General features: G+C 41.3%; 1 protein-coding gene and 2 non-coding genes across 3 annotated transcripts in view; 1 reads left to right on the top strand and 2 right to left on the bottom strand.

The window, feature by feature from the left end:
- LOC115192011 (programmed cell death protein 4) overlaps nucleotides 1-10,898 on the bottom strand; it is a 30,708-nt gene extending 19,810 nt beyond the window's left edge. Inside the window, exons 1-2 of the mRNA XM_029750097.1 lie at nucleotides 10,686-10,898; nucleotides 10,467-10,566 (exon numbers count right to left, since the gene is read on the bottom strand). Of these exons, the coding sequence (XP_029605957.1) occupies nucleotides 10,467-10,512 (46 nt within the window). The 5' untranslated portion in view covers nucleotides 10,513-10,566; nucleotides 10,686-10,898. The remainder of the gene's footprint in view (nucleotides 1-10,466; nucleotides 10,567-10,685) is intronic.
- A 5,677-nt stretch (nucleotides 10,899-16,575) lies between these two features.
- trnar-ucu (transfer RNA arginine (anticodon UCU)) lies at nucleotides 16,576-16,667 on the bottom strand. Its single transcript is given in 2 exon segments — nucleotides 16,576-16,611; nucleotides 16,631-16,667. It is a non-coding gene; the product is annotated as a tRNA-Arg (tRNA).
- Nucleotides 16,668-17,191: 524 nt separating this feature from the next.
- On the top strand, nucleotides 17,192-17,264 carry trnak-uuu (transfer RNA lysine (anticodon UUU)). Its single transcript has one exon. It is a non-coding gene; the product is annotated as a tRNA-Lys (tRNA).
- Nucleotides 17,265-17,901: the final 637 nt, after the last annotated feature.

Genomic DNA, 17,901 nt, shown 5'->3' with positions numbered 1-17,901 from the left:
TTGTCGCTAATCCTCTGCATGGGTCTGACTACATATGGCAGTGTTGGGCCCACAGCCAGTCAAATGACCCCTCAAGAGGAGCAAGAATTTCTAAGGGTGTAACGAATACCCCAGAGCCCTCCTACAAAGACCACCGCCGAGCCCTAAGAGGTATGGCCCTATAGATTACAGGGACAAGGAGGGTGGCCCAACCACAGAGCAGATCCAGCACTGTCTGGAGACTGGAGTGGAGCTAGCACCAGCCAAACTACTTTTACTGGCCATGAGTGCTGTGTGTGCCCAAATCCAAAATGGCACCCTGTTCCCTAGATATTGCACTTCTTCTGAGCCCAGTGGGCCCGGTTTAAAAGTAGTGCACTTTACATTTACATTTTAGTCATTTAGCAGACGCTCTTATCCAGAGCGACTTACAGTAGTGAATGCATACATTGTTTTCCGTACTGGTCCCCCGTGGGAATCAAACCCACAACCCTGGCGTTGCAAACACCATGCTCTACCAACTGAGCCACACGGAACCACTTTGGGACAAAGCCTGTGTGCCTGCTCTCGTAGAAGGGCTAGATCAGCCAGGACCCCACGGGTACGTCAATCATTCAAATGAGCTAGCGGTCAGTGAGGTGTTTTGTACATGGAACAAGTGAAGAGGATTCCTGCAGGGTGTAAAAGATTGCTGTACAGTATGCACATACAAAGTGTCCTCGCTCTCTCTGATTTTAAACACAAGCGTGGTCTGGCCTACCATTGGTCAGAACCACTCCCTGGGCCTGCAAAGCTGTAAACAACTGACCAAGTCTCTCGTCCTCCTCCAACTCCCTTCAAATAGGCACATGCCAGAGCAGTAAATTAGGGAAAGACCAATGTCAACCAGCCAAAAACAGGCCTGTCCAATTGGAAACAGGAAGAAAAGGAGGAGCAGAGCAGAGAGGAAAATAGGGTTCTGCCAAGTCAAGCATTGCAAACCCTAAAAACAAAATGTACTACCTAACAAGCAAAGGTAACGTTATACCCCTCTAATTAGCTAGTACTGGCCACATGCCTTTTGACATTTATAATGCAGTGATCTGTGGTCTGAGACCATGTAGGTTGTCACTGACTGTATAGGGAACTGAACGTGCTAGAAACTAGTTTCTCTACTTCTGTGTGGTTTGTTTTTTTACATAAAAAAAACAAAAAACAAGTGTCTATCATAGGCAGCCTAGCTGTATGGAGAAGTGCTTTCTGTAGCCATAAGTGTCCAGATATGTCCTTGAAATGTTTGAATCCATCAACTATTGCGATTTGTGGATTCAAAAAGTATTTAAAAAAATGTGAGTGGCAAGTTTCTGCATGGCAATGACTGATGCAAATAAGACAGGTCCATTCTGCGCTCTGTATTTAATGCAGACTTCCCCACCAGCACTCAGACAAAAATATTACTAGCTCATAGGCTACCCCCCCAGTCAAACTCCTTTTCTCTCAAACACTCCTCTTAACAGTATTACAGTAACCTTAGTAAATTAACCAGAATAAAAATAAAACACTAAACAGCAGGGCAGACAGCAGATCCTCCTAAAAGCTTTGGGCTTGATCCAGGTCAGCGGGGAACTTTGCTGGCAAAAACAACCCCTTGTATTCCTGTGTTAGTAGCCTGTAGGCTACATGGGTAATCGTGAGATTAACTCCCACTATAACTGTAAACGGTATTCAGTTGGCCTGTGTGTTTGTGTGAACGAAATTAGGATCTCTAACTGAAACTGCCTCCCCCCCAAAAAAAAATGTTATTACATTGCTGCTGGCTCGCCTGCCCTCTCTCTACACTAATGTTGCGAGCGTGCGTTCAGTCTGTCACGTATAGAATATCCTAGCCTACTCATTGGTGATAGGCCCTGCTTTACTGACGTTGCGAGACATTGCAAACCAGGAAATATAGCATTCTATTGCGAGATACAGCTTTTGATTGCTGATAGGCCTAGTACACGGTCCTGATTCAGTCTGTCTGGTGGCCGACGTGCCTATAGGGCAGGTAGCCTAGGTGGTTAAAGCGTTGGGCCAGTAACCAAAAGGTTGCTGGATCAAATCCCCGAGCTGACATGGTAAAAATGTTGTTCTGCCCCTTTACAAGGCAGTAAACCCACTGTTCTCCGGTAGCCAGTCATTGTAAATAAGAATTTGTTCTTAACTGACTTGCCTAGTTAAATAAAGATTAAAATATAAACTCAGCAAAAAAAATGTACTCACTGTCAACTTTCAACAAACTTAACATGTTCATACAAATATTTACACAAGATTCAACAACAGAAACTGAACGAGCCGCTCAAATAGGGCTTCAGAACCTTTTCCGCTAGGAATCGACTCATCTTTCTACTAAATGTCTTTGAGTCACAGTATTTAACTAACTTTAAAGTACTTTTTTAGGAAAGAGTGGTCGGTGAGCAGGCAGCAGGCTAGCTGCACGCAGGCAGCTCAAGATTATTTGATTGACAGTTCTGGTCGCCTAGTGATGGACGGCATTCCTTTACAGACAAGTAAAATAGTTTCGAAGTACCACTGAACGGGTATCTCCAGAGAAGGTTTCGTGTCGTCGTTAAAAATCCATAGTGTACACTTGTAGTAGCCGAGTTGCATTCAAGGGTATATGACTGCTGTTGATAACTTCATTGCCTGGCCTTAGCGGTCTTACATGCGTAACAGGACCATTATTCTGCATTGTAAATTGACATGGGATTTTAAGATTTTTTCTTCACATTTTAACAAAAAAACAAACAAAAAAGTGCAGTTTAAATGTTAAGCAAAATTGTTAATTTGTCACATCCCTAGTGTGTGTACACTGTTTACGCTTGGCACTGGCTTGGACGTGGTGAGAGGCTGGGGCCTTAGGGGTCAGTGGAGCTGGGAGAATTGACCCAGTTCCAGTTGTAATGGCTGCTTTGTATGAGGTGATAGTGGCAGTTCAGTAAGGTCCCTCACAGCCAAACAGATTGGAGTCAGCGGGGTAATGGATGCAAAGTAGGTTTGAAAAACTCTGTAAACTTTCTCAAAACTCCTGGTTGGAAGATGAACAGAATCAGGAAGGAATAGGCAAGAAATCCAGGAATCCTCCAACCAGGATTTCTAGAAAACCTGAGGATTTTGGTTAAGTTACCAAAGTTTTGCAACCCTAAAGACAAGGCAAGGGAGGGGGCCTTCACATTATGAAATGCAGTCCAAAACTGCTGTCCGACATGGCCGTGTTCAGTGTGGAGAATTTGTTTTCAAACCCGGTGAAAGGGGGAGATGCTACTACCTAGACCTACAACACAAATTGATTTCTGTTGCTAAATGTACGATGTGCCCTGCTGAACACGAACAAGCACTCTGGGGCTTGATCCGGGACAATCAGACTTATCTGGTGTGTTATTACAAATTGGGTTAAGGAGGGAGAGGGAGGGGTCTGGTTTGGTTGATGGTTCTGTCCGGGGGGGGGTTCAACTGTCAGTAAGGGGTGGACAGACAGGATTGTCCAGACAGACGAGTTGACTGGGCTTAAATGGGAAGATAGACCTATTATTGTTGTTTTGACCTCCTTTAACTGACACATTGTTTGAGAGTAAATAATCGTTGGCACTAAAAAGAGCCAATGAGGCTCAATGTCTTTTGCTTAGACTTAGGCTGCATCCCAAATAGCATAAGGTGATAGGGAATATGGTGCCATTTCGGACAGGCTATATCTTTTTCCAGCTGGGTTTGTTTTTGGTCCTCATTTGAAATTAAGCGGCCGTTTCAGTGCAGTGCACGCACCATTATGCTTTTCTGTTCAGCCTATATTTACCTCAGGACTACTATCTATATAAATGTTCTGCTGACAGGTAGTACCCTACAATGCTGCTAAAATAACACTGCAGCCTATCACGTTAATACTCCATAGGCAGGTTGCTGCTCCATTCAAAAGCTGGGTTACGTTCCACACTCGCGTCAGACAATCATAAAATAAAGTCATGCCAAAGCAAGTATATTATCAGAATGTCAACAAACAAGTATATTACTAATAATTCAAATGCAATTTGTTGCAGTTGCTGCTAGGCTATATGTAAGCAGTGGTATGGACGTTGCATCATTTCAGGGCTGAAATAATTTCACTGACAGTTGTGTTGAACTCAATAGACCCACATAGGCCTCTGTTTGCGGGAGGGTTTTTACTCCAACCCACACAAAGGCGTCTTTGACAGGGAGTGTCACCACCACAGCAGCTGAGCTGTTTAATCAAGCGCGACAGGCCTTTCTCGAGTAGACTTGGGCCAACAGAGTTCATATGGAAGAGCAACAGCCCATATGTGCAGATGTATTGACCACTATGGGAAACCACTATGACTCAAGCATGGAGTGCACCTTTAAAGTTCATATTCCTTACACTTTCTTGTCTTACGTATGTGGGAGGGGGAGAGGGGGTTGTATTATGTACAGTCGTGGCCAAAAGTTTTGAGAATGACACATTAAATTTCCAAAGTTTGCTGCTTCAGTGTCTTTAGATATTTTTGTCAGATGTTACTATGGAATACTGAAGTATAATTACAAGCATTTCATAAGTGTCAAAGGCTTTTGACAATTACATGAAGTCGATACAAAGAGTCAATATTTGCAGTGTTGACCCTTCTTTCTCAAGACCGCTGCAATCCACCCTGGCATGCTGTCAATTAACTTCTGGGCCACATCCTGACTGATGGGCAGCCCATTCTTGCATAATCAATGCTTGGAGTTTGTCAGGATTTGTGGGGTTTGGTTTGTCCACCTGCCTCTTGAGGATTGACCACAAGTTCTCAATGGGATTAAGGTCTGGGGAGTTTCCTGGCCATGGACCCAAAATATCGATATTTGGTTCCCCGAGCCACTTAATCACTTTTGCCTTATGGCAAGGCGCTCCATCATGCTGGAAAAGGCATTGTTCGTCAACAAACTGTTCCTGGATGGTTGGGAGAAGTTGCTCTCGGAGGATGAGTTGGTACCATTCTTTATTCATGGCTGTATTCTTAGGCAAAATTGTGAGTGAGCCCACTCCTTTGGCTGAGAAGTAACCCCACACATGAATGGTCTCAGGATGCTTTACTGTTGGCATGACACAGGACTGATGGTAGCGCTCCCTTGTCTTCTTCCTTCACCCATATGAAGTCCCACCCAGTTGACTACTTTAAAATGGTAATGCCCTCAATGTCCATGCCAAAACCTGTTTTATTAATCAAGAGTATCTTACTTTATGGTGGTAAATTCCCACAGGTTATCAACTTAGCATGAGTAGTTAGTCGTAGGTTACACAGGGTTGTGTTTCTGTCTACTAATCTCCATTTTTTTCTGAGAAAGACAACATTTATTATGTAGAAGTCCATAGCCACATGAAACAGCATGTCTTTGGCCAATGCAAGACATCATGCGACCATTTTGCTACGTGGTCCAGCAAAAATAAGGCAGTTTATACAATTTAAAAAACATTACAATACATTCAGACTGTGTGCCCTCAGGCCCCTACTCCACCATTACCACATATTCAGTACAAAATCAATGTGTACGTGTGTGTATATGCGCCTATTTTTGTGTTGCTTCACAGTCACCGACGTTCCATAAGATGTTTTTTTTTTAATCAAATTTAAATGCTTGCATGAGTTACTTGATGTGGAATAGAGTTCATGTAGTCATGGCTCTATTTAGTACTCTGCGCCTTCCATAGTCTGTTCTAGAGGTCGACTGATTAATCGGAATGGCCGATTAATTAGGGCCGATTTCAAGTTTTCATAACAAATCGGTAATCGGTATTTTTGGCCACCGATTTACCGATATTTATTTTTTAACACCTTTATTTAACTAGGCAAGTCAGATTAAGAACACATTCTTATTTTCAATGACGGCCTAGGAATGGGGGTTAACTGCCTTGTTCAGGGGGGATTTGGGGATTCGTTTTTGCAACCTTCCGGTTACTAGTCCAATGCTCTGACCACCTGCCTTACATTGCACTCCACGAGGAGCCTGCATGGCAGGCTGACTACCTGTTACACGAGGGCAGCAAGAAGCCAAGGTAAGTTGCTAGCTAGCATTAAACTTATCTTATAAAAAACAATCAATCTTCACATACTCACTAGTTAACTACACATGGTTGATGATATTACTAGTTTATCTAACGTGTCCTGCGTTGCATATAATCAATGCGGTGCCTGTTAATTTTTCATCGAAACAGCCTACTTCGACAAACGGGTGATGATTTAACAAGCGCATTTGCGAAAAAAGCACTGTCGTTGCACCAATGTACCTAACCATAAACATCAATGCCTTTCTTTAAAAATCAATACACAAGTATATATTTTTAAACCTGCAATGAAATTGTGTCACTTTTCTTGCGTTCATTGCACGCAGTCAGGGTATATGCAACAGTTTGGGGCGCCTGGCTCGTTGCGAACTAATTTGCCAGAATTTTACGTAATTATGACATAACATTGAATGTTGTGCAATGTAACAGGAATATTTAGACTTAGGGATGCCACCCGTTAGATAAAATACGGAACGGTTCCGTATTTCACTGAGAAAAAAAAAAGTTTGGTTTTCGAGAGTTTCCAGATTCGACCATATTAATGACCTAAGGCTCGCATTTCTGTGTGTTATTATGTTATAATTAAGTCAATGACTTGATAGAGCAGTCTGACAGAGCAGTGGTAGGCAGCAGCAGGCTCGTAAGCATTCATTCAAACAGCACTTTCGTGCGTTTTGCCAGCAGCTCTTCGCTGTGCTTCAAGCTGTTTGACTTCAAGCCGGGTGGGTATAATATGTGGAACGTTCCAACAGGAATCTATTCCAAAAACTTCGTAAATAACAAGGTTGCCAAAAAACAACGCATACAAAGTTGTATAGCGGCAGAATAAGATACCGGGTAGGGAGTGGTCCATTTCATTGCGTTTTTCACTCATCCCATTTATTCCGAAAAATGTCTGTCCTCACTCTGGTTGCCTATGGACAAACATTAAGAATAAGCTACGTGGTGAGTTGATGCCTATTCGGCAGCTAGTTAGCTAGGTTTGTATGCGTTGCTACTTTTGTATGCGTTGTTACTTTGTATGCGTTGTTGGTTGGCAACCTTTTACTTTATGTTTTTTGGAACAGATTCCTATTGGAACGTTCCACAAATTATACCCACCCCTTCAAGCCTATCAACTCCCAAGATTAGACTGGTGTAACCGATGTGAAATGGCTAGCTAGTTAGCGGGTGCGCGCTAATAGCGTTTCAAACGTCACTCACTCTGACACTTGGAGTAGTTGTTCCCCTTGCTCTGCATGGGTAACGCTGCTTCGAGGGTGGCTGTTGTCGATGTGTTCCTGGTTCGAGCCCAGGTAGGAGCGAGGAGAGGGACGGAAGCTATACTGTTACACTGGCAATACTAAAGTGCCTATAAGAACATCCAATAGTCAAAGGTATATGAAATACAAATCGTAGAGAGAGAAATAGTCCTATAATTCCTATAATAACTACAACCTAAAACTTCTTACCTGGGAATATTGAAGACTCATGTTAAAAGGAACCACCAGCTTTCATATGTTCCCATGTTGAGCAAGGCACTTACATGTTAGCTTTCTTACATGGCACATATTGCACTTTTACTTTCTTCTCCAACACTTTGTTTTAGCATTATTTAAACCAAATTGAACATTTCATTATTTATTTGAGGCTAAATAGATTTTATTGATGTATTATATTAAAATAAGTGTTCATTCAGTATTATTGTAATTGTCATTATTACAAATAAATAAAACAAATAAAAATCTGCCGATTAATTGGTAATCGGCTTTTTTTTGGTCCTCCAATAATCGGTATCGGCGTTGAAAAATCACAACCGGTCGACATCTAGGTCTGTTCTGGACTTGGACTGTGAAGAGACCTCTTGTGGCATGTCTTGTGGGGTATGCATGGGTGTCAGAGCTGTGCGCCAGTAGTTCAGACAGCTCGGTGCATTGAACATGTCAATACATGTCAATCTCATAAATACAAGCAGTGATGAAGTCAATCTCTCCTCCACTTTGAGCCAGGAGAGATTGACATACATATTATTAATATTAGCTCTCTATATAGATCCAAAGGCTGTCCGTGCTGCCCTGTTCTGAACCAATTGCAATTTTCCTACGTTTTTTTTTGTGGCACCTGACCACACGACTGAACAGTAGTCCAGGTGCGACAAAACTAGGACCTGCCTTGTTGATAGTGTTAAGGCAGAGCAGCGCTTTATTATGGACAGACTTCTCCCCATCTTAGCTACTGTTGTATCAATATGTTTTGACCATGAGTTTACAATCCAGGGTAACTCCAAGCAGTTTAGTCACCCCAACTTGCTCAATTTCCACATTATTTATTACAAGATTTAGTTGAGGTTTAGGGTTTAGTGAATGTTTTGTCCCAAATACAATGCTTTTAGTTTTATAAATATTTAGGACTAACTTATTCCTTGCCACCCACTCAAACTAACTGCAACTCTTTTTGTTAAGTGTTGCAGTCATTTCAATCGCTGTAGTAGCTGACATGTATAGTGTTGAGTCATCCGCATACATAGACACTCTGGCTTTCCTCAAAGCCAGTGGGAATTCATGAGTAAAGATTGAAAAAAGTAAAATGGGCCAAGACAGCTGCCTTGGGGAATTCCTGATTCTACCTGGATTATGTTGGACAGGCTTCCATTAAAAAAACACCCTCTGTGTTCTGTTAGACAGTTAACTCTTTATCCACAACATAGCAGAGGGTGTAAAGCCATAACACAAGTTGCCAGCAGCAGACTATGATTGATAACATCAAAGGCCGCACTGAAGTCTAACAAAACAGCCCCCACAATCTATTTATCATCAATTTCTCTCAGCCAATCAGTAATTTGTGTAAGTGCTGTGCTTGTTGAATGTGGTGCCATCCTTCTCTAGAAGGCTGTTGAAAGTTTGTCAATTTGTTTACTGTAAAAATAACATTGAATCTGGTCCAAAAAAATATAAAAGTTAACTAAGGGGTGGTAACAGGCTGATTGGTCAGCTATTTGAGCTAGTATATTGGATTTACTATTCTTAGGTAACGGAATGACTTTTGCTTCCCTCCAAGCTTGAGGGCACACACACTCGTAGGCTTAAATTGAAGATGTGGCAAATAGGAGTGGCAATATCATCCCCTATTATTAAACTCTAATTTTCCATCCAAGTTGTCAGACCCCGGTGGCTTGTCATTGTTGATAGACAACAATCACTTTTCCACCTCTTCTACACTAACTTTACAGAATTTAAAATTACAATGCTTGTCTTTCATAATTTGGTCAGATATACTTGGATGTGTAGTGTCAGCATTTGTTGCTGGCATGTTATGCCTAAATTTGCTAATCTTGCCAATGAAAACAATCATTAAAGTAGGTGGCAATATCTGTTGGTTTTGTGATGAATGAGCAATCTGTTTCAATGAATGATGGAGCCGAGTTTGCCTTTTTTCCCAGAATTTCATTTAAGGTGCTCCAAAGCTTTTTAACCATCATTCTTTATTTCATTTATCTTGGTTTTATTGTGTAGTTGTGAAGAAAGGATTATTAGAGCTTGTTTACAAATCCGTCCCATTCAACATAATGAATGATGTGCAATGTCATACACCTTGTATTTAACTAAATATGCATAAAAGTTATTTGGATGTTCGTTGAAGTATTTTTCAAGTAGCCCAATAAAAATGGTATTGCACGGAACGGATTGCGCTTCTAGAAAGGGGGCGTGGTGTTGTTTGACAACATGAACATTGAGTTCGTCGTTTGACCGCATGCTTATGCAAAACAAAGGGGTTTGTCAGGGTATTTAGCGTTTAATCAAATTACCGAGATTGATTAAAAACATATAGCATTGGCCAAAAATGGCAATGTTGCATCAATGTTTATGGGCATTCCAGACAAGAGGTACAAGAGGTACAGGAAATGTGTTCTTCAAAGCAGTAACGTTAATCACACAACATCCCTGAATACAAATAAATATGTAGACAAATGAACGTAATTTAAACATTTGACAGGACAGTATATAACTGCTAGTGATTGATTGCGCAACAACGGTGTACTACAGCATGTCCATTGGCGAAAGGCTAACGTATCTGGCTAGCCAGTTAGGTAACAAGATGTAAAGAGGAAGGCAATGCACTGCAAAAACACACATTTCGAATGGGTTAAATATTAGACAGCGTGTTCACATACGCTCAGCAAGACAGTGGGTCCATAAAAAACTATACATACTCAAATGTGTCGTTTAGCAATTTGTGAGTTGGCCGTCGACCCAACTTGCTATCTAGCTTCATTGCTAACTGTCTCGCGCTAGTACAAGTGCTAGAGCACGAGAGCACATGGTGGAGTGTGGCTGGAACTGCAACCCAACCCTTTGAGACAATAGCGAAGTGGGCAAACATGATTTCCTCGTTCAAGCCAAACGACTTTACTGCCTTGAAATAAGCACGCATTCGTGCATATGCTATTCAAATAACTCACCATCATGCTTTTGAACGGTGGTCCATGTCTCCCCTTCAGTCGCCATGGCGCTGTCTTGAAATGGTTGTTTACCGTTTAATAGCAATCCCCACCGTTTGGTCTGTCACGAAAACAAATAGCAGAAACGTGCAAAACAGCGTGAACAAACAAAATGTGCATCTAAAGTATACACTGATGTTATGCACATGCATGACAAATTGTGAGAACGTTAATCCTCACCCTCAGACAGTTTGCTTGCTCGCGCTATATAACGTCAGCTATAATACCCCAAAAATATGAAATGCTGTAGCAAAATTAATGTCAAATAAATTCGACACTTTATTTTTATGAAAGTAATATATAACTCCTACTCCTTTCACAATAAATCTGAAAAGAGAACTAGTCCGTGCACCTTTCAGCAGCGACCTGAAAATAAACAAAGTCTGTTTTTAACTTTGGAACGTCTGTCTTAATATCACGTGAAGAAAGCGCGAGCGGGGAGTGGTTAATACATGGGCAAGTCCTTATCTGTTCTGGCCAATCATTTGGGGTTAGTGTTATCCGAGATCCTGGGGACGCCCTACCCTAAACCCTAAACTTAACCCCTACCGTTACCCTAATCATAACGGTACCTAACCGTAACCATTTTTTATTTCAACTTCAATGGGGTAGGGTCGTCCCATGGAACCGAGATTGCAAGGACCAATCATACAGCAGTACAATATAGACAGGACAATGGAGGTGATAGATTTACAATCACAAGCAACAATCGATACATTTCATGAAGCTTGACCATACTACTCATAGCATGTTTCAATGCTGTTGAAACATGCTATGAGTAGTATGTTTTTTTTTTACCTTATGGTGTTCTAGCAACATTACACCACAAAATAATTATCTGCTTGCATTTGTAAACTAGGAATGAATCCTATGTATGAATGAACAAGGCAGCTTTAATTTGCATACAAATGTAATAACACATAATCATATGCTCTGATGTACACACGCAGTTGCTTTTAGTACAACTGAGCAAGGCACATTAAATGCAAAGCCTGCATAGCTGCATTCTCATTTCTAACAAATAGCTCCAGTGGCAAATGTGAGTGAGGTATGGCTTCTTCCTTCACAGTTGGATTGGGGTCAGAGTCAGACTTGTGTCTCTGACCTACTGACGACACCAGCTCCCCGTGAATATCCTTGTTACTGGTTCATTTCCAATATGTTTTATATAAATACAAAAAATCTAGCTAAATGTTTATCAAATCCATATAAACAATTGCTTGACTTAAGCGAATTGGAGTCAATTTAGCCCTGGTCATGGACCACAGTCCCACTGCTCTGCAGCCTGAGTAAAAGCTTGCTCCCTGTTTTGCACCTAGGGGCCAATGACAGGAAAGGACCCAGGGTACAAACACTCAGTGAGCTCTGGCTCCTTACAGAGCTTTATCGACTCTGTTTACTTGGAGAGCCACAGAAGTATAAAACGTGTAGCCATTAGTGCTTTAGAGACAAAGATGGGTGAAGCTAACGCCTCATTGGGCAGTACAAGTGCATCAAAGCTGGGACCAAGAGACTGAGAAACAGCTTTTTATCTACAGGCCATCTGACTGTTAAACATTAATAACTAGCTAGCCTTCGCCCGGTACCCTGCCCTGAACCTTAGACACTGCACTCTACCCTGCACGTTAGACTGCTGCTCTATGTACATACAAAAACATATAAAACATATTCAAATACATAAAACACTGAAAACAAGGCAGGGAAGGAGTGCAATAGAGCATTGAATTTCAAATGAATACATGATTGACAAGATTGGATATGATTAAGCTAGAGTTTGATGACATGAGAGTGAAAGAGACAGACAGAAAGAGAGAGAACCAAGATTGTTTCATTCTCTGATACTGAGGGTAAGAGAGATATCTTAGGTTGAATAAGGGAGCCTATAGTTACCCTACAAATTATTGACTGGAATGAATCAATCAACATAATAGTGATGACATACTATATGAATAACTTTTGAATTACAGATGCAAAGGCCTACATGATGCAATGCTGCAATAAAGCAAGCTCAGCCCTGTTATTGGATCTATTGTCCAATCATAATGGTTGTCTCTTTTTCTGTGTAAAGGGCCTAGGGTGACCACATTTGAAATATTAAAATGCAGGACAACAGGATTATTTTGCGGGACATTCACGGGACAGTCTCGCCCACATGACATTTTTTGAGGAGGCAGCACCGACAGATGTAGCCTATTGAATCTCATTATACACTGGACAAAAATATAAACGCAACATGCAACAATTTCAAGGATTTTACTGAGTTACAGTTCATATAAGGAAATCAGTCAATTGAAATAAATTCATTAAGCCCTAATCTATGGATTTTAAATGACTGGAAATACAGATATGGGCAGTGGATCAGAAAACCATTCCATATTTGGTGTGACCACCATTTGCCTCATGCAGCGCAACATATCTCCTTCGCATAGATGGGTGGTGACATGCTCAATGTGCGGTGACATGTCTAGTGAGTATGCAGTCCATGGAAGAACTGGGGCGTTTTCAGCTTCCAGGAATTGTGTAAAGATCCTTATGACATGGGGTCGTGCACTATCATGCTGACATAGGAAGTGATGGTAGTGAATGAATGGCATGGCAATGGGCCTCAGGATCCCATCACGGTATCTCTGTGCATTCAAACTACCATCGATAAAATGCAATTGTGTTCATTGTCCGTAGCTTATGCCTGCCCGTACCATAACCCCACCACCACCATGGGACACTTTGTTCACAAAGTTAACATCAGCAAACTGCTCTTCCACACGACGCCATACACGCTGTCTGCCATCTGCCCGGTACAGTTGAAACCGGGATTCATCCCCGAAGAGCACACTTCTCCAGTGTGCCAGTGGCATTCGAAGGTGAGCATTTGCCCACTGAAGTCGGTTACGACGCCGAACTCCAGTCAGGTCAAGACCCTGGTGAGGACGACGAGCACGCTCATGAGCTTCCCTGAGATGGTTTCTGACAGTTTGTGCAGAAATTCTTTGGTGGCTGGTCTCAGACATTCCCGGAGGTGAAGAAACCAGATGTGGAGGTCCTGGGCTGGCGTGGTTACATGTGGTCTGCCAAATTCTCTAAAACGATGTTGGAGGCGACTTATGGTAGAGAAATTAACATTACATTCTCTGGGCAACAGCTCTGGTGGACATTCCTGCAGTCAGCATGCCAATTGCACTGTGGTGTTGTGTGACAAAACTGCCCATTTTAGAGTGGCCTTTTATTGTCCCCAGCACAAGGTGCACCTGTGTAATGGTCATGCTGTTTAATTAGCTTCTTGATATGCCACACCTGTCAGGTGGATGGGTTATCTTGGCAAAGCATAAATGCTCACTAACAGGGATGTAAACAAAATTTGAGCGAAATAAGCTTTTTGTGTGTATGGAACATTTCTGGGATATTTTATTCAGCTCATGAAACATGGGACCAACACTTTACATGTTTACATTTAAAAATGTTGTTCAGTGTATAATATGCATAAAATGCATCCTCCAATTGCAACGTCTACCTATGCCCATACATATTCTCTTAAGAACAATATAAAGCCTTCCTATATTTTGTTTCAATCCAATCACATTCTGCCTAGTGGCGCGCGGTTGAGTTTTGGCCACATGAGAAAAAAAGTGTGACTATTCAGCTAACCATCCTAAAATCTCATAAGAAATTAGGTGCTGTTATTGGTGTAACAGTAACGTTTTCTACAATATTATTATATTTGTTTCTGTTATGTAGAATACTAATGAATCATTATGTGATCTTCCAAGGCGTTGATTCAGCTTTGATTTAACTTTACTCACACCATTGTAAGTGGTGGAGAGACACTCGGGTGCGCTCCAGCAGCACTACACCCTCCGCTACACCAAATGAGCTAATTGAATCGCACCTAACGAACTCTTTTGCCTCGCACAAAATGTGTTCATGCAGAAACGAGAGACCACATGTGTGACTGTTTTATGAAAATCTGGGAATATTTGGCCAAAGAAACATTTCTGGTTGGTCTCACGGAATGTAAAACAGTTAGGAAGGGATATTTAAAAAACGAGATTGAGTGAAGTAGCAGCAAATATGTTGAATTAACAACTAATGAGCATTGAGAGGCTCACAAATGTCACAAAATTACCGTATTTCTTTAATTCTAATACCGCTAATTACCTAGGCCTACTTTTGTAGCGCTTCATCAGAAGCACGCTTTTTGTAAGTAGACCTAGTTAGTCCCAACTCCAAGTTTAGCTGTAAATAGAAATGTCATTGGTTGACGATAGGCCTATGACATTGGCCTACCTCTAGTCTTGCGCTGCGCAGAATATCAGATCTCAACAATGGAGAGGTATTTAAATGTAACCATTAGGCCTACCCCACCTTGTGATATATATCTTGTCATAAGCGCAACGTGATTCCAAGAGACAGGTTGGAACGTCTATATAGGACAAATCAACTTTTTTCTAAATAAGTGGCGTTTGAATTTGTTGATTTAATGCGGGACATGATTGATTGGTTGCGGTAAGTGGGAGGAAGGGCCACAATGAGGGAGTGTGTGTGTGTGTAATGTCCAATGATATTTCCCCCTTTTTCGTCACTTTTTTTAATATATGTCCCTGATGGGTTCCTGGCTTTCTCCAATGATCTTCCCACAGATTTCTATTACCTTATTCAATCTGACTAGTGTTCCATAGAGCATAAAACCACCCAACAATATTAAAAGATATGATGGACTCTATATAGCATTGATAAAATGACATCATGCTAAACAATGTCCTCCATATGCGCTGCATATACATATAATAACTTCTCACAGCACAGGTCGGGCTCCACTATAACATAGAAGTTTCTGCAGCCCTCTCAAACACCCGCCATCTTCTGGTGCCAATATGTCTGGCTATTGAACTCTCTCATCTCCCTGACCTTGGCCAACTGACCCCTGATTGGTTGCCATGTTGCTGGGCAACTATTATTCTGATGCCAGACATATTTAGCCAATCAGCTGCAGCCAATTATCTGGTTTGTATCGATTTGGCTACTTTGACCTGTCTCCACCAGTAGATGCTGTATATCTGTGCTGTGCCCTTCACCTCAGAACTTCTCCCATCCAAGGAATTCCACCTGTGGACACCTTTTGTTCTACAACCTCTGGACTCCTTAGTGTCACTGCCCATGTATGTGGACTTTGTGGGGCCAGAGTGCCTTTATCACTTCAAGTTATATTCGCCAACATATTGTATATTCCTGTTCCCTATATGTAACAATCCCTTTATTACATTGTCACTAGCCAACTATACCTAACTGTTAGCCAGTATAACTTGGTTAGTATTTCACCTGTATGTAATATGCCATGTTACATCGCCTGTTTTGTACACTTTTGGTTGAGTTATAAGTAGGCCTATTTTGGTTGTTGTCTAATTAGTAACACCAAATATGTTATATATGTGGTAACACCCTTGCCATTGAAACATATAGGCCTAAAATGTACCGCATCCAATGCGACTACCGCTTCCAGTTGTTATTATTGTCATGTGACCATTCCAAGATGGCGGCTCCCATTGCCTAGTTTAATTAGCCTAGGCTAATTATAGCTAGTGTAATTAGCCACATAGCATGCTAACAGGAATGCTAACGTTCTAATTTATGCTTGCCTATGTATGGACTTATACTTTTTATAGTGTTATGTTAGCTTACACTGTTCATAATGTATTAGCCTTCTGGCTATATTAGCTTATCCTTTCTTTAAAACTATGGGCCCACCTTACCCGGGTGGTGCTCTCCTTTCACGGAGGTTTAAAGCAGTGTTCTCAAAGGAAAAATAGGCCTACCTTGGACATTGACGTGACAAACAAATTTAAACCTTTCAAAGTAATGTGTTACCGAGATTATAATGGTCTACACTAACTATTATTGCAATGTTATTTAGATATATGCTATTAAAAATGGTTTTAGCAAGTAAAAAACTTGGCGTGAGAAATGCATAGATATTAAAATTATGTTTGATATGCCCTGAGGAGTATTAAGACCGTACTGCGCTTTAGGAAAAATTCGCTTAGGTTGTACATGCAATAACTGAAAGGCGCAAAAGATGCGACTCCGGTGGGACTCGAACCCACAACCTTTGAATCACTCCTCAAGTGCTTGACTAGAAGTCCAATGCGCTATCCATTGCGCCACGGAGCCACCTGTTGATAGTTTACGCGCTAGCTAATATAAAGCAGTAACGATGCTTTTGGTATAACTTTTGTGTGTACACTAGTTACTAACGACGTCACAATGGTCGCGTCATATGTGAAAGAAGACAAGTGTAGATGTCGAGTGCTGTTTTTGTGTACATACAATAAACAACTCAGTTAAAAAAAATAAAATAAAAAAGATGTCGAGTGCATTGTAAGTGAATAAAGTATAATCTACATTAGCCCAGATAATATTGCTGTGGTATGCATTGAGTAACAAATTACATTTGCTGGTGGCTGCTGGCCGAGATCTGAAACAGCTTAAGTTTAGCTTGCCACGGACGAGTTTTGCAGTGAATGGAACATAAAGGGACAGCTCTTTCGCATTGTCAATAGAGAAAGAAACACATGTTGTTTAGTGAAACAAGCGAATATATGGCGCTAGCTGACATTGTGAATATGAACAGCTAACCACGAGGTTGGAGTTTTAGAAATGTGTTGAAATAACATACGTGTCTCGCTGAAGCAAGAGCCCGGATAGCTCAGTCGGTAGAGCATCAGACTTTTAATCTGAGGGTCCAGGGTTCAAGTCCCTGTTCGGGCGATGCATTTTATATTTTTACTTGCTAAATATTGCTGGACAATCTACATTTCGTTAGCTAACTTGGCGGCTGAACGAGAATTTTGCACCTTGAAGACCCCGCCTAATTCTGTGTTTACACTAATTCGTTGTATTCATACGGTTCGTTTCTTATATTTACCAGTTTGAAAGGCCTCCAAGCTGTAATTATGTAATAATTCAATAAGTTAATAAGAAATAAAGAATAGCAGTCTACTTTTACAGGATTTGATTGGAATATCACTTTCGGGAACTCTGAACGTTTCTCGATGTGGGGCTCATCTGGGCATTTCCCAAACATGCCGCTAGGTGGAGACATTGAACATGTACTGTTTGTCTTTATGGGCTGACAAAGGCACCTTTTCAGTACACAACACAGATGCGCGCGACTTTTGGCTACATAAAGAAAGCCATCGCCATGGTCCCCAATTCAACGTAGCCTAGAATTACGTTTCTATTACTTCTAAACAAAATACATTTGAGTTCTCATAGGCTGACAATGTCGTTTTAACAGTCAAAGGTTATATTTGGTGGTGATCTTTGCAAAATTATTTTGGATGTAGCAGTTAGCTAGAACTCTAACGCTCCATTGACATAGTCTGTAGCAAACGTTAGCCCGAGA

The sequence above is a fragment of the Salmo trutta genome, chromosome 4, assembly GCF_901001165.1.
Source record: "Salmo trutta chromosome 4, fSalTru1.1, whole genome shotgun sequence".
Taxonomy (NCBI): Eukaryota; Metazoa; Chordata; class Actinopteri; order Salmoniformes; family Salmonidae; genus Salmo; species Salmo trutta.
Note: the sequence above shows the minus strand (reverse complement) of the source record. Positions and strands in the feature narration are given on the sequence as shown.